At 42.0% G+C, this 27,741-nt stretch overlaps 1 protein-coding gene across 3 annotated transcripts; it reads left to right on the forward strand.

Moving 5' to 3' along the window:
- The first annotated feature begins 75 nt into the window (after window positions 1–75).
- Window positions 76–27,620, forward strand: baz2a (bromodomain adjacent to zinc finger domain, 2A). Of its 3 annotated transcripts, none has more exons than XM_076983686.1 (30): window positions 76–271; window positions 2,119–2,245; window positions 2,402–3,253; window positions 3,762–5,540; window positions 6,183–6,365; window positions 7,514–7,882; window positions 7,991–8,048; window positions 8,260–8,368; window positions 8,526–8,633; window positions 9,082–9,310; window positions 14,074–14,135; window positions 14,343–14,408; window positions 14,589–14,954; window positions 15,293–15,547; window positions 16,575–16,789; window positions 16,953–17,027; window positions 17,108–17,279; window positions 17,425–17,487; window positions 17,736–17,880; window positions 18,376–19,004; window positions 19,108–19,297; window positions 19,517–19,672; window positions 19,906–20,066; window positions 20,528–20,593; window positions 21,000–21,286; window positions 24,760–24,895; window positions 25,129–25,275; window positions 25,394–25,620; window positions 26,054–26,197; window positions 26,362–27,620. In XM_076983686.1, exons 2-30 carry the CDS (start codon window positions 2,119–2,121, stop codon window positions 26,519–26,521), a joined length of 7,536 nt encoding a protein of 2,511 aa, XP_076839801.1. In that variant the 5' UTR covers window positions 76–271; the 3' UTR covers window positions 26,522–27,620. The 3 variants fall into 3 exon arrangements, with proteins under 3 accessions (XP_076839801.1, XP_076839802.1, XP_076839803.1); XM_076983687.1 differs by having other exon boundaries at window positions 14,592–14,954; XM_076983688.1 differs by having other exon boundaries at window positions 2,174–2,245.
- Window positions 27,621–27,741: the final 121 nt, after the last annotated feature.

Genomic DNA, 27,741 nt, shown 5'->3' on the forward strand with positions numbered 1-27,741 from the left:
AACACTGTTGTGTTGATGAGGGCGGCACTAGGACCTGGGGCGCTCTGGCCGCCCTGTGTGTAGCGCACCATTCACTTCCTCTTTGGGCTCGGTCTCTTTCTCTCCTGTGATCATGGCTGTGCTCAAACACACCAGCCATGTTTGCTCATTTGAAACCTAATGGTTAGCGATACCTGTTTACTATTTACATCGCCTACACCGTCTTCATTCATATAGGTCGTCAACCCGAGGTCCAGAGGCACTGTTGCCTTTTTGATCTAAGGACAACAAGGTTGGGCATTTTTATTATCATGTATTGAGTGAAAACTTTTGAGTGTGTGGGGGTGATGCTTTCTCAAATTTTCTCCACCGTACCTCGGCAAAAACAATGTGAGTTAATCAACAAAAGAAGCATCCGAAATGACCAGCACGGCACACACATTTAACTTGGGATTTCCCACTATTGGATTTTCCACACTTTGGATCAGTTGGTAAACTTGCGATTCTGCATACATATTTGAAATTCGGACGTACATTAAAGGTTAGCTGTGTACATGTAGGTTTCAACTTTAATTATTTAAATAACCTTGGAGTTGACGTCGTTATTAAATACGCCGTCGTGCTGTTCTACTAAAAAACGCGTTAACGTACGCGTTCATAAAACTAACTAGGACCGTCAGTCATTTAAATTCATAATCCCGAATCAAGTGGCGATGTGGCTATCCGGCTGTATTATCGAGTGTGAGAGATATCGGGCAGTGGTGTCCAGGCCCTGCTCCAATGACGCGATTAAAAACGACATTAACACGTTAATCCGCCACCCAGATCCGTCCAGATACACGGAGACGAGAACACACACGTTTATATTGAACCCGTTTACAGTACAGGGGGGGGCGTACAGTGCCATCGGTAAATCTGTAGTTACCCCACTCCTCGATCGTTTTAGACCAAATATTCAGCTATAAACACGAGTTACGGACACGCACGTAACAGTTAGCGGCCAAGTCCTTGTTGTTTTCGTCCGTGTCTGGGATGTTTTGGTGGCTTTTGTCTGGAGCTAGCTCGCTAACGCCTTCGTCTTTTACCCCCGTGTTACAGCTCGGTTGGCACATTAAAATGAATGGAATAGTGACTGCTTGCCACTGAATCTGATGAATTACTACAAATGTGTGGTGAAATGTTCATCTTGTGTGTGTCAGGCTGGCTAACTAGCAAACCAAAATAAAAAAATATGTATGTATATAAAAATAAAATAAAGAGTATCTAGTTGACTGAACGCCGTTGTGTTTCGTTTCAGTGTAGTTAGCTGGGCTGCTGCGGAGAGCTAGTTCACCCACAACGCATGGTCACGTGTAGCCGTTAGCTTCTGCATTAGCAACTTTCACGGTTTTCTGTCTATTAATTAAGATTTTGATAAACCAAATTATTTTAAATGTACGCTGTGAATGCTTGGATGTGCTACAGGTGTGAAGTGGTGTCATGGTGCCAGCTTAAGTTCTTATCTTATCTCATTCAATTTGTTTATGATTAGCTAAATTGCTAAAAAAAAATTAGCATTATGATATCTCGTTACTTGTTTTTTTAATTTACGTATATGTACTTAAGATTGACCATATCGATTAAAAAAACAGTTTAAGCGCAAACAAGTTAAAATGTACTTTTTGTGTATTTTGCACACCGCGACGTGAGCGTCTGTTTAAATTGTCAACAGTGTGAAGCAGCATCTCTGTGTATCAACAAGAAAGCTGAAGCAGTCCGCTTATCTGCGACATTTTAGGGAGAGTTGTGCAGTGCAATGTTTGTGATGTCGGCCACAGCATGTCATCACGCTGAATGTATTCATTTACATGCCGACGTATTGCATGCAGCAACTGAATGTAACTACTGTTCTGAATGTTTAGGAAAACTCTCAATGGTTACTAAGAAAGGCAATTAGACTATTTTTTGTTTAGACTACTGAAAATTTTCTAATGCAAGGTAAAAATTAGGAGTTCTTTGCCAATTTGCTGTTCTTCATTTGAGAGGAAAATTTCTAGATGAAGAGAATTTCACTAATCTTGGCTTGTGTGTGTACCTTGTGCATTTATTATCAGCATAGATTTTAATGTAAGTTTTGACTCCAGTCTTTTTTTATCCTAGATGGAAGCAAATAACCATTTTAATTATGGGCCTCACTCTGTGTCGACTAACTCAGGACTGAAGCATTCCTCAGGGGATTCTCTCTATACTAACGGGTCCACCATGAGCTTCCCCCCGCAAGGGAAAAGTGAGCAATATATTCGCTATATTATTTTATTCACTTTTAAAAACTTTGTGATCTTAAGGCTAGTACCTACTGTCTGGGACTCGACTTGGATTAGACATAAGGTTTGTGATGTTTCCAGATTATGTGAAAGGTCTTTTTGCTTTGACCTATGCACAGGTCTGAACGGCGATATGAATGTGAATGGCATCACTACTGCAGATGGGGCCAGCCAGTCTGGCCCCCATCCTCCTCCTTCCTCTTACTCCCATATGAGTAATCACCACCACCAGGGCAACATGGGCTATGACTACTTGTGGAACCAGTATAACCCGGCCATGGGATCTGGCGCTGCTTCCAGTACTGGCCACGGAATGCACCAGAAAACCGGTTCCCAGGCAGTGATGTCACAGCAGCAGCCTCAGGACCACTTTCAGGGACATGGACAGTATCAAGTCAACGGGAGCATTGCTGGTTCTCGGCAACCCCCAGTGGGAGGAGCGCAGTACTGGGGACGGGGAAATCCTGGCCATCAGCAAGGGGGGACGTCCATGTCGATGGGGTACAACTCTCATGGCATGTACGGAGGTTACCCGAACCAGGTGCACACCGGCATCCCACAGACGTCGCATCACCAGCAGCCTCCACCCATGCAGCATCAGCCAGCGACAGCTCTTCACCACCACCCACAGCACCACCCACCTCAACATCTCCAACCACAACAGCAGCAACATTATGGGATGGTGCCTAATGGGATGCCCTATTATCAGCATCAACCTCAGAACGCACCTGTGTCATCGCAACAGTCTCAATCCCAGTCGCAGCCTCAGACTCCCTTGATGCCCACCACACAGAGTTTCACCTCGCCACGAGGAAGCCCACAGCACCATCACATGGGACGTGGAGGCACTAGCAGCCCCCTGCCTGTACAAGTACCAATGATGTCCCCCTCTGCGATATCTGATAATGGTTCACCTCAGAGAAGAGAGAGCCCAGGGAGAAGCAATGTAGCCCATTCCTCTGGGATTCAAGGTGAATATCATTAAGGAAAAAATCCAATTAAATAGTGATTTGTTGAATTAATTTATACAATAAGTAAAATGTTTTCACACATCATTTATATCCTTGCTCTGTGCCACATTTTCTTTTGACATGCATCACAATCTTGCATGGTAATAATTCAGCAGGTATGTGTAAAATTTATTAGGTATTAGGCTATTTATCACTGCATTGTGTTCTAGTAATCACTATTCAGCGTTCTGAAACGTGAACCTAGTTGAAGCAATCGTTGCCTGACTTAAACTCTAAATCTTACCAATGCTTGTTTCATTTTGCATTCCATGTCCATTTTCCAGTAGAAATAGCATTTTCTTAACAATGGCCAGAGTGCCATATTGTACAGGTAATGATGATGTGTAAACACACAAAAAATGGAAAAGTGATGAAGTAGTAAAAGCAAATTTACTTCAGGAGCACATATGTTAAAGTAGTGTTCATAATTTGGCTAATTGTTTTTTTTTTTTTTTTTTATCATCTTCAGGGCATATGAACGAGTCCTATAAAGAAGTGGATCAAGGTTACAATGGGGTGGAGAGGTCCTCTGTCCCCCAGCGGCTGTCCACAAGTGAAGGCTTCCCCGTCAAGCCCCCAGGAACTTCCATTGGACCCACTAATGACTACAGCCCCCAACTGCAGCAGCCAGTTGTGGATGTTGAACCTGGAAATCAGTGCCATGACATGAGAGCCACATTCAAGGAGTTGAGTCCCACTACTGTCTCTGGACCTTCACCTCAAATGGCTACTCCACCTTGTCAAATGTCAGTTGCACTTCCTCAAACCTTATCTGGGCCTTCTCCAGTCCTCCAGTCCTCATATTCCACAGTGGTTTCAGAATCCCCTACAGGAGGGTCTGCACATGCTCCAGTCATACCAAAGACTGAAGTAAACACCCAATCAGCAATGGGTTCACCTCCTCAGTTGCTGACCACACCTCCATTAATAGTCCAAGGCCTAAGACCTGCGGTGGTCTCTGTGTCACAATCTTCTGTTGCTGTGCATGCAACACTTTCAAATTCTCCCTCGGTTTCAACAACTCCTCAGATGGGCCAAAGCTCCAAAGCATCACCTCCTGCTGTATCTGCACAACCTTTAGTTAGTAAGTCTCTGGAATCACCTTCCAAGACACCTGCACCTCCTCAGATTGCTCTTGCACATCTAGTTGAAAGTCACGGATCTAAGGTTCCACAGGTTCCTCAGCTATCTATATCCCAAGATACACTTGTTCCAGTAAGCTCTAATTCTTCCTCAACAACAGCTCATCCTCAAAGGGATACTCCTGTAGTACCAAGTCCTACATCTCCTGCTGCAACTACTGACAGTTTTCCTTTGCATGTAGTCTCTAAATGTCTTGACTTTACATCTACTGTCAGTACTTCTGTCTCTTCTAAATTAGTTTCATCCCCTCATCATTCCTCTGCACCTCCTCCTACTGTGAGTGCTGATCCTCATGCATCTACATCATCTCCTTCTGCTTTCACAGCTCCTAACGTGAGTGTTTCTTCTGCTGAAACTGTGGCAGTGCTCCCAAGAGGGGTCACAAAGTTTGTTCCCTGCCCTCCTCAAAGCCCTGGACATGTGGCTTCTCATAAAGCAGATCAGCATGCTTTTGATGGACCATGCTCCCCTCAGAAAACCAGCAGTGAACCTGAGGTTAGACACATACATCATAAAGCCAGTGTCCCAAACTCCATGTCAAACCAGGAGTGCCACACAGATTCCATTTCTCAAGATTTTATGAAAATCTCGGAGACATCTTTGAGTATTCCATGTTCAGAAAGGCCAGAACGGGACATTATGCCTGCATTTGAAAAAGACACTGACATCAACAGGGACCAGTCCATTTCTGGGATGGAAAACAGTAACACCTTAAATGATACATTGGGCACTGAGACATCTTTGAATTATCCATCTTTGGCGGAGTCAACCTACAGTGATGGGTCTAAAGTAGAGAATATTGGATCCTTGTTGGACAGCTCCAATGTTTCTCTGGACAATGCTTCTCAGGCCGAAGACCCAGCCATGTTCCAAGATGAATCAGTTGCAAAAGACTCCAGGGACAGGTTTCTTGTAGACATACAGTCGGAGAACACCTCTTTGGAAGAAGAGACTTTCAACAGCGGTTTGACCACCAGGAGCTCTATTGAGGAAACTCCATTTGAGGATACGTCACAGTTGGATAGTTCTTTAAATCCCACTTCACAGAATTATGGATCTCTGATGTTATCATCCATAAATGACTTCTCTGTTCAGTCTCCAAAAGGTGAGTTTCTTAAGGTTTTGTTCTGTAAAGCTAGGATTTATGATGGAAACAAGGTTTTTACATTTTTGTCAAAAATGTACATTCTAACAATTTTGCTAAATTATTAGTTGAAATTAGTCTCCTTAGAGTAAATATTAATTTGCTGGTACATCTAACAATATATATATGATGGTGAAATGTATGATGGTGAGTTTATTCATTGTTGTAGATTGTAATTTAGGGCATGTGCTGTTGTCTGTGCAAGTATCTTCCTGGCAAATGATTGTTAATGTTTAATTTGGTTATGAAATGCTAGTTATGTTTTACAGTAGAATTGTACATCTTTCACATAGCATGAAATGTTAACTTCTCCAAATGCAGCAATTTATTTTTATCAGACCCATTTAACTTCAACACTTATCTGTTGAATCTCCTATTATTCCGTAACTCGTTTATTTAAGTTTTGGAGAGCTGGATATGTGCTGTGTGCACCCATAAATTGCTGTCTTTAGTCCAAGGCGTAAATGCTCCAAATATTTTTCTTCAGCCGGCTGTTTTTACCATATAGTTAATCTGATGTATAAATATGAAGTTTATAAATCCCTTTCAGGAAAAATGTTTTATTCTTAGTCTAGCCCATTTTTTTCCCAATTTCGTCTTCAGTCAATGACCTGAAAGGCAGTGAAGAAGGACATGGAGCCCCAGACACAAAAGGGCAAGAAGCTGCTGGTGTACCTGACATAACAGTTGGCTTTAGTACACCTCTGCCTGTAGTCCCATGTACCCTGGGAACAAAGAAGCCACGCAAGCCCAGGACCCCAAAGGCTTTAAATCCTCCTGTTCAAGGTAAACCTGTCAACTTTTGGCTTAATTGTATCTTATTTTAATGCACAATTGATGAATGTTTCAGTTTAAGTACACACATGTACAGTATTGCGCAAAACGTACAGTATTGTGCAAAGGTTTTAGGTGTGGACAAAAATTCTGCAAAGTAAGAATGTTTTCAAAAACATAACTGTTTATAGTTTTGTCAGTTATCAAAATGTAAAGTGAATGATCAAAAGAGAAATCTAAAGTGAATCAATATTTGGTGTGATGACCCTTTGCCCTCAGAACAGCATAAATTCTGGGTTCACTTGTACAGTCAGGGATTTGGTAGGATTAAAGTAGCATATGGTTAACCAGGTATACCAGATGGGATAATGTTCATAATTTTCATATATTGGTTGAAACAGTAATTAACAAAAACAGCTATGTAAGAACTTCAAACTGGTTGAGGAACAACCAAACAGCAGTAAAGGTGAGGTTGTGGAAGTTTCATGTCACAAGTCATGTACCACGACGAGACAAAGTAGTTACACTGCATCAGCATGTTATCTCCCAGGCAGAGATTTCAAAGCAGACTGGGGTTTCAAGTGCTGTTCAAGCTCTTTTGACTCACAAGAAAACAGCCATTGATGAGGACACAGTGGTCCACCAAGGAAACTTGGTGCAGCAGATGAGACATCATGTTTACTTCTCTTCGAAAGCGGATGTCCAGCAGTGCCATCAGCTCAGAACTGGAAGAGACTGTTGGTACCCAGGTATTCCATCTTGCCAGAAGTACAGAATTACAGATTGATGATATGGCCTCCACAGAGGCCTGATCTCATCATCATCCAGTCTGGGACTACATGAAGACACTAAGATTTGAGCAAGCCTACATCCCCAGAACATCTGTGGCTAGTTCTCCAAGATGTTTGCAACAACCTCTGTGATTAGTTTCTTCAGAAACTGCAAGATTACTTAGAAGAACTGATGCTGTGTTAAAGGCAAAGCGTTGCCACACCAAATAATTATTTCATTTAGATTTCTTCTTTGTTCATTCATTTGGCTTTTATTAATTGACAAAATAAATGAACACTTACATTTTTTAAAGCATTCTTTCATTTTCAACACCTGCACAGTGTTATATGCTGAATTTAAATGTCATTAAATTTTTTCATGTTTGTCAGGTGCACCTGATGTTAAGAAAAAGAGAAAAACCTCAACACCAAAAGTTCCAAAAGAAGAAAAGGGCAAAAGAAAAAAGAAAACTGAAGAAAAACCACCATCTGCAACAAGAAAAAGAAAGACCTCTAAACAAATAACAGAAGTGCCAGTTGTGTCTACCAGCCCTTTACTTCCTGCGGGAGCACCATGTCCAGAAAATGTCACTGGTGACCCAAGCCTGACTAACAGTGAGACCAGCATTTCTAAATCTGAGAAGGTTAAGAAGCCCAAAGTGAAAGAAATTGCTGCAAAGTCTCCTAAACCACCCAAAACTGAAGCTGTTGTGGATGCAGACACTAAAGAGGACAATGATGATAGCAGCTCCACAGCAGGTATTTGTAATGGTGTCTGTCCTGCATGCCTGCTTTCCTTTTTTGTGAACGATAAGTTTTTACTTATTGGTTGTTTTTTTTTTTTGTTTGTTTTTTTTTTTTTAATAGAAACTCCAAAGCGAAGAATTGCTACTGAAGAGCAGGTCAACTTCCCAATTCTTCATGGGTATGAAGCTTAAAAGCAGTTTTAATGTTGGACAGTAGCCAATCATGCTTCAGTATTTCAAGTCTATAACAAATTTAGTTCTATTCTAAATTTGGTTCTATTCTATCTCTTCTACTGTTCTACTCAAATTCCTCTTCTTTTAGATTAAGCTTACTGCTTTATTTCCATTTGAAATGTGAGCAAATGTATATATATTTTTTTTACATGTCAGTTGGAAGCGAGAGATTCGTGTACGGAGACTTGAAGACCGACTAAAAGGGGAGACATGGTACTACAGTCCATGTGGAAGGAGGATGAAACAGTTCCCTGAAGTGATTAAGGTGAGGCTTTTGAGCAGTTTTCTTTTTTTCCCCCTTTTCCTTATGATGTAATACTATTTTATTTTGGAGTATTATTGGTTTATTTTTTATTTTATTTTATTTTATTTATTTTTTTTGCAATATTATTTTGTTTGACATTGTAAATTTTTCCTCTCAGTATTTAAGGAGACACCAGGATAATCTGAATGGGGTGACAAGGGAGCACTTCAGTTTCAGCCCGCGTATGCCTGTGGGTGATTTCTACGAGGAGAGAGACGCACCAGAGGTCTGTTAGCAGAAATCTAGAAGCATTAATGACTGGAGGTGTTCTAAAAATAGAATGACACGGCACAATACTTTTTGGTGTATAAAAAATAATAATGATGGGCTATATTTTAATCGGATTTTGAGAAATTGCTTTGCTTAGGGCTAACCCTTGCTGTTGCTCACTCCCATTTGTTGAAGTTCTCAATGTAGTTTTTTACGATTCAGCAGTTTGAAATTTGTACTGTTTTAATTGCGGTGTCGGTGCCAGTGTGGTGGGCGGTTGGGAGGGTCTGGTGGGATTTAATTTGCCAATAAAAGGGTATCAACAGCTGATTTGTAACATAATTGTGGATTAGGTTTTAACCTGAAACAATAAAAAGTCACTGGGGGGGGATGTATGTATGTATGTATGTATGTATGTATGTGTGTGTGTGTGTGTGTGTGTGTGTAATATATCTATATTGCAGGGAAAGAAATGGTTCCTCTTGGCAAATGAAGAAGTGCCATCCATAATTATGGCCATAACTGGCAGGCGTGGTCGCCCCCCAAATCCTGACAAGGAGAGCAAGCCTCGGGCAAGAGCTCGCCGGCCCAAAGGAGCACCAGCCAGGCGACCAGGCAGACCTCCGAAGCCAAAGATGGTAGAGTTGCTGAGCAAAATAGATGCCAGGCTGTTGAAGAGACTGGAGGCAAAGGGTAAGAGCAAAAGCTTTTAAGGTAGTTTCCCCACATATAGAAATATGAACATTATGACATGGAATATAAAAATGGAGAACATAGGACATCCGCCAGACTACAGTGGGTTTGTGTGACTGGGGGAGAATTATTTAACTAGTGGGTAAAATTGGAGATAAAATTGGGAGAAAAAGTTATCTGGTGCATAGTAAACAACATGACTAAAGCTATCTCTAGAAATGCTTTCTTCTGTCTATTTTCTGTCTCTAGAAAAACAAATAATAATAATTTAAAAAATGTGTAGTATGCAAGGGAATTTCGCACTTTGTATAACTGCGTTTTATGTTTCTGCCTCTGTAGTACTTTGGTAATACACAAAAAACCCCATCTGACTAATCGGTCCTAGATGTGTCAAGATGTGTATATGCTTGTAGACACTGCATGTTGAAGTGGCTAAAATCAAGCTTTTAACAATGTCTGTATGTGATTTGTTCATGCTAATATGGATTACTACATATGGGTTAGTTTGGAAGTGTAAAGAACAATGTTTCATGTAGTACACTCATCCAGTAGTAACCGATCAAAGTGGAGTCAACAGTAACAGCATACATTACAAATGTCTGGCTATTCCAATACTTTCCTGCATATCACAGAATTGCAGTGAATGTCTTGTACATATCAGATTTCAGTACCATATATGAAATTGGCCCAAATCCAAACTGAAAAATTATAATTCTTCTGTCAGAAAAAGCACAGCAGTGCTTGAAATGATTATTTAATCCAGAAGAGGCAAATTCATTTGATGAAAGTCTCTGAATTGTAGTTATAGTACAGTAATATGAATGATTGTGGTATCTAAACTGCATGTAATACAGTTGGCAAGTTGGTTCAAATATCTTATGGAAGTAAGCTGCATTAAACGGGTAATTCTCTGGGCAATGGCTAACATACAGACCAATATTTAAAGTTGGTTACTATGCTACAAGGTACACAACAGTACTGTCCGTTAATGAGAACTCGCATGGCAACAAAAAAAGTACCTAAAATACATTTAGGAAATGACTAATGAATGTACAGTGTTCTGTAAATGTTTTAAATGTCAGCTTGTCATTTCAAATTTATTTATATAACACTTTTCACAGCAGCTGTTGACAGAAAGCAGTTTTACACATGCTAGAGAACAAGCCATCAGTGAGCAAGCCAAAGGTGACATTGACAAGGAAAAACTCCCTAGAGCATGAGGAAGAAACCTTGTCAGGAACCCAAAGGGTCGATAACAGACACTACAATCACAATATAAGATAGTGTTCTATCTTTTGAGTGTTCTGTTTAAAATTTTCAATGTGATCAATATACCATGTACCATATATGGTCTCTGTGTCTACAGTACACATCAGCTCTAAATCAGGTGTATGTCCACCAGGGCTCTCCTCTACACTGAGTGAAACCAGTTGATTTTAGTCTAGAACTAAAGGCAGATCTCAAAGGGTCGTGGGTAGTATCACAGTGAATGCTGAAGTCAACAACATTAACTCTTTCTACTAAAGTGACTAGAGAGGATTCTGCAAAATCATTAATAAATTCTGAATAGGATCCTGGAGGCCTGTAGATTTGAGTGGGCATCTTTTTGCTTTTTTACATTGTTAAGAAAAAGACTTTCAAAAGATTTGAAATCACAACCAGGTTTCTGGTTTATACCCTATGTGTCATTATAAATAAATGCAGTGCTGCTTCCAAGGCCAGTTAGACCAGGGTGTGGTAAATAGCTGTAGTCAGGAGGACTGGCTTCATTTAGAGCTATGTACTCATTTGGCTTGATCCAACTTTGTTAGAGTATATTAAATTTATTAAATGATATGTGATGATCTGATTTATCGTAAACAGTTTAGATTTGGGGAATTTATTGATCAGTAGTGCTAGCTTTAGTTAAAAGGTGCTGGCACTGTTCTGTCTCATTTACTTTAATACAAATCAGGTTTCTAAGATTTTATTTCCCTGGTTTTCTGTTTGCTTTGGGAACAGACAGTGTCAACATGATGAAGAATGGATGTTGTCTCGTAGCGATCAGCAGATGGTTGGTTTAGCTTCTTTGCCTGTTGTCTGGCCTCCTCTGGATTGCCATTGATTAATTATGTCATGAGACTGTGATTTATGCCTCGGGAAATGAGAACAGAGCTCTCCCTAGTAGGACAGATACCATCCCGCCCCAAAAGGCCAGGCTTGCTCTTGAATGTAGTCCAATTAAATGAACCCAATGATGGTATTTAGTAACTGATGGTATTTAGTGCTATCACTACACGCAAGTGTCTGAAGGGCACCAAAATGGTAATAATATAACATTTACCATTACCAGTGTGTTGGGTAAGTTGACCAATTGCTGCCCCAGTTACTGAATTGCTTCCACTAATAGTCGCAAGTCAGTTAATCTGTGATGCGAACTAGCTGATTCAATACAATTAAGTATTATATCGCGATCTATCGATCGCGGGTGGTTGGCGCCAGAGCGAACTAGTAACACTTTGATATGGATCAGAGGTAAATAAACTAGATATTTTTTTTGCCTGAGATATCGGATGTGTGGCGTGAGAATGTGTGAAAACGGTCAAATGCGTGTGTCTCACGCTCAATGCGTGAGAGTTGGCAACCCTGGAACACCATGGGGCTGGAAAATAAACATACACATACGGCGTTCATAATTTCATAGAATTTTTGATATGCTGACTTTACTTTAGCAATGTGTCGGAGCCTCAGGCAAGTTCCCCAAACATAATAGCGATGTTGTAATTGCAATGAAAGATTAATTGTAGCCAGGAATGTCAGTGTTTATTAAATTTGAATGCACATCAAACACAAAAATAACTTGTTTATATTGTGGCGCCGGTGAAGAAGGAGACTCACTCAAGAAGCTCATCTTTGCAAGAAATACTATTTATTGAACATCAAGAGTAATAACTGCTTTTTTTACTTCCTCTTTCTCAGGTGCTTTGGTGGCAGTCATGTCATATCACTGCACACATTTAACCTTGATGGTGATTTTTACTTTCCCCAACAAAACGTCCCCAAAGCATTCCCACATTTCCATAAATGAACTAACACAAAGATGCACAAAGAATTGCCATGTTAAGGAACATTAACAAACATAAATCTCCCACCCTGTACATTTCCCAGCATCCTCCACTAGTCGGTGGCGGAGCTCATAGGTCCATATTCCCAGCGCCGTCACATAATATTACTTTGGTAGCTCCTGTTGTCTGCCGTCCACGGCCGTCTTTCTCAAGATTAGCGTCAAAGTAAAAAGTAAAAATTCGGTTCTCATTGTCAGATTATGCTGGGCATTAGTTTACATACTTTACTCCTGTAAAACAATAACTGTCGAGTAAAATACTTTATTTACAGTTAATTTAAAATGTTGACTGTTGTTTTGATGTTTGTTTACAAGTGGCTGCTACGCTAATCGGGGATGCACCGCTAGCTGTAATGACGGCTAATGAACCCTATCCGGTGTGTTTTGGGTACTTATTTAGTTTGATGTGGTCCTTCCAGTGTGTTTTTATTAGTTTTAATTAGTTTCCCCACATTTTTTACACGTTGCGTTCTTCTGTTTTCTCCACGGAGTACCGCAGAAAGGCTCCACGTGCGGTACTCCCAGCCGTAGCCATGGCAAATCTCGTTTCTTTATATTTAAAATAAATACGATGTCGATACTTCACGAGAAAAGAGGTACAGTAACAAAACACCGAAACAAAAGTAAAGAATGATGGCAAAATAAACACACAAAGAAAGTATTTTTCGACAACCCCTGTATAACGGACTGACTCTTATTGTTTCATGAGTTATTTTGGTCGAGTCCAAGTCAAGTCTGAAGTCTTTTTGTAGGCGACTTAAGTGCGACTTCGACTTGAGTTGCTCACTCGATTCCCCATCTATAAATGTGATCTCCTTTGATACACTTTCATAACAACAGTAGAAAGTGACAAGCTCTGACATTTAACAGAGTACTGCAAAACATCTCTGCTTGGGACACTCAAACGGGCATCGGCGGTGCTCAGTGTAATGTAGACAGCAGCCTACATCGTGGCTAATTAATATGGTGTTATTAAAGTAGAAAGATGAACTCCAATGTCTCATTACCTAAATTTATTGCTATTTATCATTACTTATCAATTATTATTTGTATCTAGTGGTAAGTGATCTGGGTCTGGATGATGTATTCTTATATTCACATACTTGACACCACTCTCTGCCTGCTGTCAGTCTGCCATCAATGAAGCTAAGACCGCTTTCAACACAACTGCATGAAGTAACCGTGTTTCTGTCTGTAAAGTACAGGAAAAGCTGCCACAACAGAAATGATCCTCTTCTCTATCTTGTCATAACACTCATTTCAGCCAGTGGCTTGGCATGACATGATGAAATGCATCAAGCTCATTGGCTTCTGCCCAGTAAAACATACTTCTCATTTGTGTAAAGTTGAGAAAAGCCCAACTTGCTTGCTTCACAACATGCTAGGTCCCATAATCCTTTGGGCACAACTGCCACCTGTCTCCATAGTAATGAAAGGCGGAGAGAAAATTGCCTGGCTATGCTGCAGTGTAAATGTAAAAGTTGCATTGATTAACATAGGTGTGCGCTGCTTATTATGTGCTGCAGTGTGGTTACTGCTTCTCATGTAAAATGGGCTATGGAGTACATACTTTTTAACATTAGTCAAAGCATATTGCAGTACAAAGGGGTATATCATATGTTTCATATCAGAAGAACAGATGTCTGTTTTCATTTGACAGAGGAGCTCACAGAAGAGGATAAAGAGAAACTGCTTAAGATTAAGAAAAAAATGAAGAAAAAGGTGAAGTAGCTTTTAAAATAATCTATAATTGTAGTTATCATGTGTCTAGGGTGTGGTTCTGTGTGTGTGTGTGTGTGTGTGTGTGTGTGTGTGTGTGTGTGTGTGTGTGTTCTGATTCATTTTGATTATTGACTGCTTGAAAGATATGTTTTACTCATTCCTTTATCTAAATTTGTCATTGCATACTGACTTTATCAATGTACATAGGCAAGAATGAAAAGGAAACAAGATGTTAAGAACAAGAAGATTAGGCAGGAGAAACTTAAAGTTAAGGTAAGGATGTGACATAGAAAGAGACCACAATTGTGGTTTTGTTTAATAGGAATATAATCCTAAAAATACATTAATTTCAGCCAAGATGCATGCATATAAAATATTAATCTCTCATGCTGTGTCCACCACTTCAGTAATATATGTATCCTTCCTTATCTAATCTTGTGTTATATATGTAAGCAGTTGGAGCATGCCAAAGAACCCATACAGGCAGCCCAAATGCAGAGCCAGGCTTCAGAAACCGATGCCTCCAAGCCTGGCCCAGAGCAACCCAAGAAGCCTGGCCGTAGGAAGAAGGCTTCGGTAGAGGAGGACCTTGAGAAGGCCAGCCCTATGAAGAGGGTGGCAGGAGCCCGCAGCAAGGCCAAGGCCCTGGCCAAGGCACAAGCTGAAGCGGAGGCCCAAGCGCAAGCTGCTTTGGCAGCTAAGAGGCAGGCGGAGAGGAAGGCACAGGCCCAACGACGGATGGAGGAAAGAAAGAGGCAGCAGATGATCTTAGAAGAGCTTAAGAAGCCCACTGAGGACATGTGTCTCACTGACCACACAGTGAGTGGAGGGTGTGGGATGGTGATGTTAAACCCTTTAGCATTGCATTACAGATTATGATAATCTTGTACGACAATCCTTGGATAGATGTTTTTTTTTCTTTCTGACTAATTTACTGTTAATTTAAGTTTTCTTCAACTGTCTTTCCTTTTACAAGATAATGTTCTATACACCCTGAATTCACTTTTAATCTTATGCAATTTATTAGTAACACCAGTAACTGCAGGAACATTTGTAATACTGCCGTCCATGTTTCAGAGTAGTTTGTTAGTTGATTTGCGGCATTTGTTATCCAAACGCATTTTAATAGTTGTGTGTTGTGTCCTTTTGTGTCCAAGCCTCTGCCCGAGTTGTCTCGTATCCCGGGACAGGTGCTTTCAGGAGTGGCCTTCTCTCATTTGGTTACTGTGGTGGAGTTCTTGCACGGCTATGGAAAGGTGCTTGGTCTCCAGGTGCCCAAGGACATCCCCAGCCTGGCCACTCTTCAAGAGGGTCTTCTGGGCCTGGGTAACAGTCAGGGTGAACTTCTAGATCTGCTCATAAAGTTGGTGGAGGCTGCATTACACGATCCAGGACTGCCGTCTTATTACCAGGTTTGTCTGATATATGATATGGTAATTTTTGTCCTCATTTTTCTTTTTCTTTTTTCTGTATACTTAAGTGTTTGCTGTATGTATATGTTGGACCTCTCTTTGGTGACTTTCCTTCATGATTATGATGGAGATGAGGAGATGATTATCTCCTGCTGAAGGAGAGATGGTGATGTTAAGGGGGCTGTCGCTTCGTGCAGGTGAAATGGATGCTCTGACTGCTATGCAATGGAACTGGCTCCTTGGCTTGGTTGTCAGGGCATGTGTTTATCACCTGTCGGACCTGGGTTTGAGACCCAGGTGGGGGTTGGCAGTGCTTATGAATAAGGAACCCACCCCTGTCATTAGATTGACTGTATAAAGCCCATTGTGTCAACCCTGGTGAGGGACATGGGTATAACCCTTGGATATGGGTGTTAATACACAACTTCCACAACAGGAATCTTGAAGTTGTTGTGGTTTGCAGTCTACAATGACTTATCGTGACAGGAGATCACAAACTACAAGATATTTAACCATCTGACAAGTCTGTTTGGTCTCCAAACTGGTTTTTTTTTTTTCACAAAAATACACATGAGAAATGAGACCATGAATGATATTGTGCAGGGGTTTATCCTTCCATGTTGTACAGACATCAGTGCCATAGCTCTGCCCTTTTGCTTTATAATGTAAAGACAGGCACAGTTGGAGCTGTGTTGGAATTTCTAACAGCTGAAAGCTGTTAATTTGTTCACACATTGTTGGATATGAGGATTTCAGAGACTCAAAACTATAATGCTTTGGACAGATTACTCTTGTGTTGATAGAAATACTGAGAGAAGGGGTGGAGCTTGTTTATGCATCAACAGCAAAACGGGCTTACCTGGGTAAAATTTGTGTGCACCTGTCCTGCTAACCCGTGTTGTGGTTTGTATTATGTTATGACAAAATGACCTGCAAGTCCCACTTTCCACCCTTTAATGTTACTGGTTGCACCGATAACGCTTTCTTCTCTCGACCCTCTTTCCTCCTTCCCTTCCCTGCCATCTAGTCTGTGAAGATCTTGGGTGAGAAGCTGGTGGATCTGGAGTTGAGTCACAGCACAGTGTCTGAAGTGCTGCGAATCTTTCTGGAGTCTCACGGCTTTGAACGGGAGGTGTGCGACAGTCTACGCACCAAAAGCTTCCAGACCCTGTGCCCCAACATCAAGGCCTCCATCCTGGGCTTCCTGGTGGAGGAGCTGAATGCCAGCAACATTGTCATCAGGTCAGCGTGCGTCCTGCTCACAAGCCTTGGACTTGGTGTTGTGAGATTTGGCTTGTTTCAGTTGTTACTTTAAGTGGTGGTAGTTGAATGCACTTGTGCAACTTCTACATTATTTGTGATCTGTATATCAAAAGTCATCCTCCTCTTTGTTTTTAATGTACAGGGAGATTGACAACACACTGGAGAACATGACTACCTACAGAAAGAACAAGTGGATTATTGAGGGAAAACTGCGCAAGTAAGGAATTCATCAAAGTTGCTCTTCATGTGTGGGTTTTCTCCTTGGCCCCTCACTTTAACGGTGCTCGTGTGCGTCAGGCTGAAAGCTGCTTTAGCGCGCAAGACGGGCCGCTCCGAGGAGGAGCTGTGCTTTGAGGAGCGGAGGCGCAGCGCCCGTGTGGGGGTGGCTGAAGAGGAGAGCATGGAGGACAGCGGCCTGCTGGACAGGAGCAGCCGACGGCGGCCCAAAGAGGAGCCCAAGCACGTCGAGGTACGTCCCATGTTGGTGGTATTCATCGAAGCATGCCATTTTGGCTCTTTTCTTAATATTGTAATTAACCTATTTTCCACCAATGATGATTCCCATGCAGGCTTATACTATGTGTAATTTACAGTAGATGTATCGTTCTTTGTAGTCTGAAAGTCCAAATGGTGCGAGCATTCCTGAACTGGAGCGACAGATTGATAAGCTAACAAAGGTAAGACTTACAAAACCAGTTGTCCCAAATCTGAAGGTGTAAGCCAGGCTTCCGTTCATCAAGGGCCCCATACCAATCTTTATTTTTGTTTCTTCTAGTTCCCAGTATATGATAGCAAGGTCATATTATATTGCTCATGATTAACTGGCTCACGTGTGATGAAAGGGAATGAAAAATGTGGACAGAATGTTCACGGTGTGGGTGTGGACTGCATCACACTGATGCTCTGGGATAATGCTGTTTTTCAGCGTCAGGTGTTTTTCCGTAAGAAGCTGCTGCAGTCATCACATTGCATGCGGGCGATGTCTCTGGGGCAGGACCGGTACCGACGCAGGTACTGGCTTATGCCACACATGGGCGCTGTGCTGGTGGAGGGAGCAGAGGAGATCTTGGGTGAGCCTCCTGCATGTTTTATTCTTGTAGTTTGCTGTAGTTTTTCTTCTTTAATAACCACCTGCATTTTGAGCTACATTCATATATGTGTATTTCTTGTTGTGTAAGATATTTATGTTCTTGTTGTCCTTAAAAAAACAGATGGATGGATAACAGATGCTTATAAAGATTTGATATCCTGCTATAATTGAGGTTTTGACAAGTCAAGCATAGATAGACCTCTGTCCATCAACTCTTTTAAATGAAAAGTTTCTCATTCATGTGAAGATTTGTTTGAAAAGATCTTTCTGCCAACACTGCTAACGCCTGTGTGCAGCAGTGGGTCATGTCTTTGTTCGGTGTATTTGTCTTTTTATCACAAGATTTTAACGAACCAAAGAAGGGAAGGTAGTAGAACATGTGCAAGATATTTTGAAGTTGTTGCACAAAATTATGTTTACTTCAAAGTCCTTATGGATGGCGGACCCATTTTTCCCCCATTTCTCTTTTTGGCAGCCTCTGGTGACATTCTGGTGAAGGATGAGCCAATGACCCCAATAAAGAAAGAGCCTGTGTCTCCTGTGAAGGCAGAGGTCAAAGTGGAGCCACCTCTATCTCCAAAGCCTAGTAATACCAAACCGCCCGTTCCCTGCCCCCCTCCTACCAATCCCTCGTCTGTGGAGGTGGACCCTCTCCCAGGAGAGGCTTCCCTCATGAGCAGCCCTCGGGGGCGGGGCCGACCTCGTAAGATCAAACCAGAAGTTGAGCTCCACCTACGCACCGTCAAGAATCGCCGTCGTCGCCGCAGCAGCAAATCGGGCGGCGAGGATGCGGTGGTGACGACGGGGCCCGATGGCGCCATGCAAGACCTCACCCAGTCCACCTTCCAGGCCTGGCTCAGCCAGTCGCAGGGCTCCGGTTCCGGCGGTCCAACAGATTTGGCATCCAAGAGCGGGACGGGCGAGGATGGCGGCCAACAAGAGGACGGTATGAAAGAACTGGCGGAAAAGAGAGGGCAGTGGTTCAACCTGCTGCCTAAGGAACCATGTGAAGAGGGGTCTTTGTCCCAGCCACACCCACCCTCCGCTTCCTCCGCACCTCCTGCTGAAGATGCACCTGTCCCTGGACCATCCCCACCGCCACAGGTCTGCGCTTCATATTGGATGTTTTAAATGTTTTTTAATGTTTCTTCTCGTGTGTTTTAATAATCGCTCTCTTCTGTGCTGTGTCTTGGTGTTGCCATTGCAGGTGGTGATCCCCCCCCAGGTGTGCTCTACTCCGTTGCCGAGACCTGCGAGGAGGCGGAGGAGGGGCAGTGGAGCTGGGCGGAGCCATCGGGCGGGGGCAGTGAAGCGCAGGGGACGGCCACCCTCCTCTCTCTTCCAGGAGATGGAACAGAAGTACTTCACGCAGCTTGTGGCCAAGCCTATTCCACTGGGTCAGTCCATTTTGCATGTAGTTGACCAACAGTCCTTTTCCCAGTTGATTTAACTAGGGCTTATTAGTGCTGTTAGTTAGCTTGTTCGTTCATTCTTATTTAGGACAGGACAACTATGTCCAAAGAATTCCTTACAGTTGCAATTAATTCATTTAAACTCATTCTCAATTTTCATGAAAATTTAACTTATGAAAACTTTATATTTCTTCCTGTGCTCAGAGATGGTAAAAGGCTGGTGGTGGGTCAAAGAGCCAGAGGAGCTCACAGCCATTTTGAGCGCTCTTCACCCACGTGGCGTCAGAGAGAAGGTTCTCCACAAGCACCTTACCAAACACATGGAGTTCCTAGTAGAGTTCTGCACACGGCCCATGACTGGTGAGTAATTAGTAAATGCAAGATTTTTTTGTGTATAATTTACACCCGTTACATATTCTTTCCTGTTCTGTTATTTTGAAAAAGACACCATGGCACACTTAAACTTAAAGTTTTTAGGTCTTTGTTAAAACGGCACCGATTTAATACGTTGGTAGTCTTAATATTTTTTATTTGAAGTGTGGACCAGTGAAGTGAAGTGTTTACCCCTCCTCACAAAATACTACTTCTTGCAGATCCCATCTTTCAGCTGAAGGTGGAGGAGGCTAAAATGCTGCAGGAGATGGTGCAGCAACCGTGGGTGGAGCAGCCGCGGGCCATGCAGATAGATCTCATTGTCCTGCAGTGGGTGGAGGACCTTGAGCACAGAGTGGTGGGTGCGGATTTGCAGCTCAAGGTGAGCTGGAATAGGGTATCGATTTAAGGGAAAGAGCGCATTAGCATTATACTTACGTAGAATATGAATTCCAGATTTTGGGTTTCCACAATAATCATTTAGTTTGTTTCCACTCAACGAATAAAAAGCTTGATGTAAGTACACACAATGTGGGGGGGGGGTCTTCCTTCTACTTGCTATTCAGAGTAATAAAACATTGTCATATTTCTTTGTTGGGAAACGGTGACCTTTCGCAGTATAGTCCATTTTGTCCCTGTTTAGCCATGTTGTTTGTTTTTGTGTAGTATTATCCAGATGATCTGCTTTCATAGGGGTCAGAACAATGCTTTGGTCTTGGTTCGCTGAGCTCATGAGGGCTCTTGATGCGTTGCATCATTCATGCATGCTGTTGTGTTTACTGAACAGCAGGGGGGGCTGTGTGCACGTCTAATCATCATGCTGTCCATACTTTATATTCAAAGCTGGCTCCCCCGAATGGACCAAGCGGTACTGAGAATGCCACCGAATCGTCAACTGCAGGATTTCAGGTATGGAGACATAGCAACAAAGGATGGATTTATAGATAAATAATAAATGTATCTATATTATTATGTAAATAATGTGTATTTATTAGAAACACCCTGCATGTGTACATTAAGTGACTCTGACATGTCATGTACAATTTGTATAAACCAACTCTGTCAGTAACTACAGCATCATTATTGGTTTGGCATTAATTAAATGGCAGATAACTCCCAATCCAACAGTAACATGTAAAAACTCAGTATTCAGTACTGCTGTACTGACCACGTTGTTTTGTAAGCAGTTGGATGCTTAAGTGTGGCCTAATGTGTGGACTTCATTCAGAAAGCCCACGAGTTGCTTTGCCATTAGTGAGTTCTCCTTTACCTCATATTTCATCACCGTCTCTGTTCCTCCTCCTCGTCGGGCCAGGTGTTCACCGTGCCTGAGCCGGACTCGACGCGGGACGACCTGCAGTATTACGAACACGAGGTGGACCCCAGGGACGACTGGATCGTCAAGACCAAGAGGGAGTGGGTGGACCTGCTCCGCGTGACCTCTAACCCCGTGGACCTGGCTGTGTTGCGCCTAACCAACCTGGAGAGGAATATCGAGCGCCGCTATCTCAAGGAGCCGCTGTGGAACCTGGCCGAGGTGGTGCGGCTGGCGCCCCTCACACCCCCGCCCGGTGGGGAGGACATCCCATTAGATGTTGTCAGGTCAGTCAGGATGGGGAGAATGCCGGTTCGTTGGAAGAGGGCTCTTTTATTTGTAACCAAGACCTGATTCTGGATGTGAATTATGTTTTCATGGTCTGTGCAAGGGTTTGGTAGAAGGTAGGTGGTCAACTGCAAGCACTTCTGAGACCCAGAGAGACCTTCCTTACTAGGGCTGGGTATTGATTCAAATTCCAAGTATCGATCCGATTCTGAAGATTAAGAATCGATTTATTCCGATTTAATCGATTCGATCCAATTTGGGGGTTTAGTGTTATTAAAAATGTATTTGAGCTGTTTCCTGACTGTGTACAAAAGCAACATGTTAAAACTAGTATTATATCGATATTAATCAGCAAATAGTTACTGGTAGTTGGTAGTTACTGATGGCTGGAAGACTGGTGAAAATGGTAATCATAAATCTACCTTCAAGAAAGGTAATCCAGGACAATAAACAGAGGACATCTTTGAGGTGTCTATATCTGCAACAGTGGACTCCTACTGGGACACTAACCAGTGCATTATTATTATGATTGAAATAATTAAGAATTCACCCAAAAGCTGTTGCTACCAAATGCATTTTTTATTTTAAAAGTGCTCACACTTAATAAACTGAAAGTATAAAATGTAAAGTAATGCCCACTCTCTCTGCTGACTGAATGTGTTTCTTGATGTTTTCCTTAACTGACCTGTACATGTTTGGTATCACTTCTTCCGTCAATCGCTTGCGAGATACAATTGAATAATGAGGTTCCGTGACTTTCATCAGGTGTCTGAAGCCATAGTTTTTAACGACATAATACGGCCGCATGTCTTTGCAAATGAAGCCCGCAATCGCCTCGGTTATTTTCTGAGAACGTACCGAATTAGCTGGCAGTGTCAACAAATCTCAATCAATCAATCAAATTTTATTTATATAGCGCTTATAACAGTTGTTGTCACAAAGCAGCTTTACAAGTGCCGAGTCCTAGCCCCCAGTGAGCAAGCCAAGGGCGACAGTGGCAAGGAAAAGCTCCCTAGTTTTTTTGCATGAGGAAGAAACCTTGCGAGGAACCAAGACTCGGGGGGGGGGGGGGGGGGGGGGATCCTTCCTCCTCTGGCCGACATCGGTCTCCATGACAACAATTTAAACAGAAATAAATAAAGAAAAGGAAAAGATGTAGTAATGTCCATCATGGTGTAGGCTCATCCGGTCAGGCAGTAGGTGGCTGGCACTGGATGAATCGCTTGTCTCCTCATCTCATTTTTCCTCGAGCAGGCGGGCAGCCATGTGGAAAAAATAAAACAGGGAAAATTAGCTCTGTATGAGGACATATACAGGACAGATGAAATTAAACACATTTCTGGAGTGTGGCAGCAACTCCGGCACTAAGTTAAATTATTACAGCCTAGCTAAAAAAGGCAGAACCAGAAGGTAACATAGGCTTGGGGGCATTCTGAGACAATGGCATCCGTCCACTGCACTGTCAACAAACTTGAGTGACCACAAGCAGTGACAGGACGACAGCACCAGCGCCCCAGTCTACCATAAAACCCTTCGTCTGTGAACCCCTGGATCTGTACCTTTATCTAAGGGGGGATGTTAATTATCAAATGCTAAACCAAATAGGTGGGTTTTCAACCTAGACTTAAAGATTGTGACTGTGTCAGGGTCCCGTATGCATTTTGGGAGGTTGTTCCAAAGCTGGGGGGCCTTATAAGAAAAGGCTCTTCCCCCTGCTGTTACCCTATTAATTTGTGGAACTAATAAAAGACCAGCACCCTGTGATCTTAGTGGACGTGGGGGTTCATAGTAGGAAATAAGTTCCTGGAGGTATTCAGGAGCAAGCCAGTGCAGTGCTTTATATGTTAATAATAGAATTTTAAAATCAATACGGAATTTAACTGGGAGCCAATGCAGGGCTGATAGGACTGGTCTAATATGCTGAAATTTTCTAGTTCTGGTCAGAACTCTGGCTGCGGCATTTTGAACTATTTGAAGTTTATTTAGATTCCTATTTGAAAATCCTGACAGTAGTGCATTGCAGTAGTCTAATCTAGAGCTAACAAAGGCATGCACCAATTTTTCTGCATCATCCTGTGATAATGCATTTCTTAATTTGGCAATGTTGCGGAGATGTAGAAAAGCTATCCTAGTAGTACTATCTATGTATTTATCAAATGATAGGCGTCATACTCGACTCTGACCTAGGTTTTTGGCTACTGTGCCAGGTGTAATGGGATAGTCTGCAAGATTAAGCATTAGATCTGGAATTTTTTGTCTTGCGGCCTTAGGGCCCACAAGGAGAACTTCTGTTTTGTCCTCATTTAGTTGGAGAAAGTTTAGAGACATCCAGCATGTAATATCTCTTACACAGGCCTCAATTTTTCCTAAACTGAGTTTGTCATCAGGTTTGGCTGATATGTAAAGTTGAGTGTCATCTGCATAGCAGTGAAAATTGACACCATGTTTGTTTATAACTGTGCCCAATGGTAGCATATATAATGTAAATAATAGTGGTCCTAAGATGGAGCCTTGCGGGACCCCATATTTAACTATTGTACGTTTGGATGGAATATTATTGAGCTCTACAAACTGATGGCGATTTGTCAAGTAAGAATAAAACCATGAAAGGGCTGTGCCTGAGACTCCAACCCAGGATTCTAACCGCTTTAGCAAGATCCTATGATCAATTGTGTCAAAAGCTTGACTAATGCTGTTTCAGTACTGTGATCTCTTAGCTTCATCTGCTGTGGCTCTAGCTTGAGGTAGGGGTGATGCCGCAGCAGGTGATTTTTCAGGTTGGTAGTGTTTCCGCAATGCTTGACTTCTATTCCGCATGTTTTGCAAATAGCTTTAGTTTTGTCGAGGGTATTTGTTCCTTTTAGTTCTCTGAATCCAGATTTCCGATTTGACTATCGTCATTACCGTCACTGTCTGACACCATGTTTTTTTACAGTTAGTTAGACCAAGCGCGCCTGCGTGAATTCAGTGACAAGGCGGGGGTAAAACTTCACTGGGGGAAATGTAAAAAATTATTTTAATTAAAAAAATCGGTCCTTGGACGTACGAATCGATTATCAGATCATCATATGCGAATCGATTCTGAATCGGAAAATCGATTTTTTTCAACACAGGCCTATTCCTTACAATAAATCACTAGATGGTGCTGTAGTCCCATGTGGTCCTTAAGTTTCATTTTATTCTCGTTGTTGACTGATAATTTATCAGCAATGTGTTCAAAACATATTTATAATTTGTGTTACAATGGTGAGTTTTTTAAAACCCTATTACCATGCAAAATCTTAAACACTTTTACCACTGGACATTACTTCTGTATTGCACATTCCTGCTCTTAAATCTAGATAATCTAGATTAAAAACCTACATTTACCAATTGGCATTTACACACACTGGTCAGTCTCTGACCACAGAAGTACTGCTGAGGTGATTGTTACCTGGATTTACCTGATGTGTGTGTGTGTGTGTGTGTGTAGTTTGGAGAGTGAAATCACCCCCAGACTGAGGATATGGAGGCAGGGTCTTAACCGGTGTCGGAGTGCATCACAGGTCTCCTTGTGCCTGCTGCAACTGGAGAGGGCCATTGCCTGGGAGAAGTCAATCGTCAAAGTGGTGAGAAAACAGATTAGTTAATTCTGTATTTCATGTATTCCTTTTGTGTTATGGTGAGTTTTATAGTAAGAGACACTAACTCAACTTTATGTAACTCACTTGCACTTAATGTAATCCATCTAACCTTGCTTCTGAACTTCACCTACCAGCTACTGTGTGTAGCTGACCGAGGTGTGTGCAGTGTGTGTGTGTATATGTTCCTTTTAACTGTGTGCGTGTGTGTGTGTCCACAGACGTGCCAGGTGTGCCGTAAGGGTGATAATGATGAGTATCTGCTCCTGTGTGATGGCTGTGATCGTGGATGGCACATGTTCTGTTTAAGACCAAAGGTCATTCAGGTCCCAGAAGGAGACTGGTTCTGTCCCAACTGTATATCCATGGTAATGATTGACTAATTAATATGAAAGCTAAGCCCTAATTATACAGATTTAAAATTCAAGATGATTTTTTGGCTTGGTGTGTCTAATTATAACACGTCTGTTCGCACATGTCTTTCAGGGGATGGGTGAAACCCCGCGGCCCCAGCGATCAGCTCGGCAGAGGTCAAAGGTGCGGAAACGGCGCTTCACTTACGGGCCAGAAAGTTCCGATGAAGAGGACGGTCACAGGCGGAGCATCATTACAAGACAGAAGGATGTTCATAATCCATCCAGCAGGACAAGCTCCTCCCCCTCCAAACGTAGACGCATGGCTACGCGCAACCAGCCTGACCTCACGTACTGCGAGTGAGTTTGGGCTCATGCGTTGTTTTTAGGAGGGTTTTACATTTTCTTTCATTGGTTTCCTTTTATTTAAAAAAATTAATTAATTAAAAGTTAAACACGTGTTCAGTGATGGAACAGCCTGTGATCGAGTCAACAGTGAGTGGGAAGAAGAGTGGCTTTACTCCAGTAACACCGCACTGCTCAAAACAATGAAGGGAATGCTTAAATCACACAGCGAATCAATTGTCTGTGTTGTACTGAAATTACAGTGCTCCCCCCAACGCAAACACACACACACACGTGTGCGTCCCTCTTTATTAGGGACACCTACCTTGCACCTACACATCATACGCCTTACAGGTGCACTACGTACCCATGTGTACATTTGCAAACTAAGATTGGCAATCTTTTGGCAATATGTACAAAGTCAGAGATTTCCCCATGTGATTTGCAGGATCATTCTGATGGAGATGGAAGCCCATTCAGATGCCTGGCCTTTCCTGGAGCCCGTCAACCCACGACTGGTGCCCGGATACCGACGTATCATCAAGAATCCTATGGACTTCCTCACAATGCGGGAAAGGCTTCTACAGGGAGGGTAATGGCTACAGGGAGGAGTGCCTCCCCATTGGACAGAAAACATTTGGAATTTAGGCCTAACCTTATGATGATGATGATGATGATGATGATTTCTGTAAAATATTGCCATATGTTGCTCTATTGGAGCACCTGCTCAGTAAGTGGATCTTTCTTGTGTTGCAGGTATTGTAGTTGTGATGAGTTTGCTGCAGATGCACAGCTGGTCTTTAACAACTGCGAACTCTTTAATGAAGACTCCTCCGAGGTGGGCATGGCTGGTCACTCGATGAGGCGTTTCTTCGAGAGCCGCTGGGCAGAGTTCTATTCAACCAGTGACAAATAGTGGACTGCCATCGGACTACCATTAAAGATGGACTGAATACCACGTCCTCCCTGTTGCTGATTACTACCAAGACTCTGGAGACGTCTCCAATCCTCTGTATAAATAAGTGTAGATACATGTATAGATTTGTTCTGTTCCATTGCAGCCTGGTTTGTGTTGTTTTTTTCTTTCCTTTTTTTTCATTTTTGCTTGGGTGCATAGCGTTAATTCCTAATTTCTAATTCCATGTCTTTTAATCATTACTCCAGCCGACGGCTTCATGTCACATTGGTTCCTGGGCCTTTAAGAGGGTGGGGCTACAATACTATGATACTCATAAACTGGTTCAGATTTTTTATCGTCAAGCATCTACCTGACTACAAGCATATCAAATTTTCCACAAAGCCTTCTGTGTCATTTTATCTTACAGGGATTACCCCTTCGGTCGACCATATTAATGTAGTGTGATCTCAAGTCTAGAAATTTTTTTCCTCAGTATATTTTTATTATATATTCTATATACTTAAAAAGACAGAAAAAACTGAATAGCTGGGATTATTTAATAGCAATAGCCTGTAGTGAACATGTACAGATCACATCATAGAGATGTGTAGATGACTCATGAAATGGCCAGTAATAAACAAGGAACATTTACTCTCTGTGATATTCTATGTCCTGTATTTTCCAACAGCCCTTTCCCTTGCTTGTTGTAGAGCTTTGGTGTTGCCTCCTGGATGAGTTGCGTAAATTACTTTTTTTTTTTTCTTTACCATTAAACCTCAATTGTTTATTAGAAAAATCAAGGTGTCATGGAAACAGCAAAATACTTAATAGCACTGAAAGACGGCCACTTTTTTATTTTTTTTATTTTACTCCGCTACATTGATGTAGCAGTTTTATTTTGCCTTTATGTATGCGTAGTGTGTACTAGACTGACTGATTGATTATTGTTGTGAGTGGAAAGGTTACGTGTATACATTTGGAGCACAGAGTTTAGATATCGTGTTTAGCGATACTTTTTCTTCTTTGGAAGAATCGGATCAGATGTTCTTTCGTTTAAAAAAAAACAAAAAAACAAAAAAAAAACATTTCCTTGGACATTTTTAAGAACCTCTACATCCATGCATAGGAATATACATTCGAAGACTGTTACAAAGTGTGGACATGGGTGTGTTGCAACCTGAATCTTAAATACTTTCTCTGAAAGACATTCACTGTACCTTATGACATGCCCCATTTTG

The sequence above is a fragment of the Brachyhypopomus gauderio genome, chromosome 21 (assembly GCF_052324685.1).
Source record: "Brachyhypopomus gauderio isolate BG-103 chromosome 21, BGAUD_0.2, whole genome shotgun sequence".
In the NCBI taxonomy this organism is placed as follows: Eukaryota; Metazoa; Chordata; class Actinopteri; order Gymnotiformes; family Hypopomidae; genus Brachyhypopomus; species Brachyhypopomus gauderio.

Excerpts from the sequence above, each read along its gene's own strand:
- baz2a (XM_076983686.1), top strand. The coding sequence starts at position 2,119 with ATGGAAGCAAATAACCATTTTAATTATGGGCCTCACTCTGTGTCGACT. Across the intron at positions 8,634-9,081 it reads AGGAGAGAGACGCACCAGAG|GGAAAGAAATGGTTCCTCTT; the intron begins GTCTGTTAGCAG and ends TCTATATTGCAG. Across the intron at positions 14,409-14,588 it reads AGGAGAAACTTAAAGTTAAG|CAGTTGGAGCATGCCAAAGA; the intron begins GTAAGGATGTGA and ends TATATATGTAAG.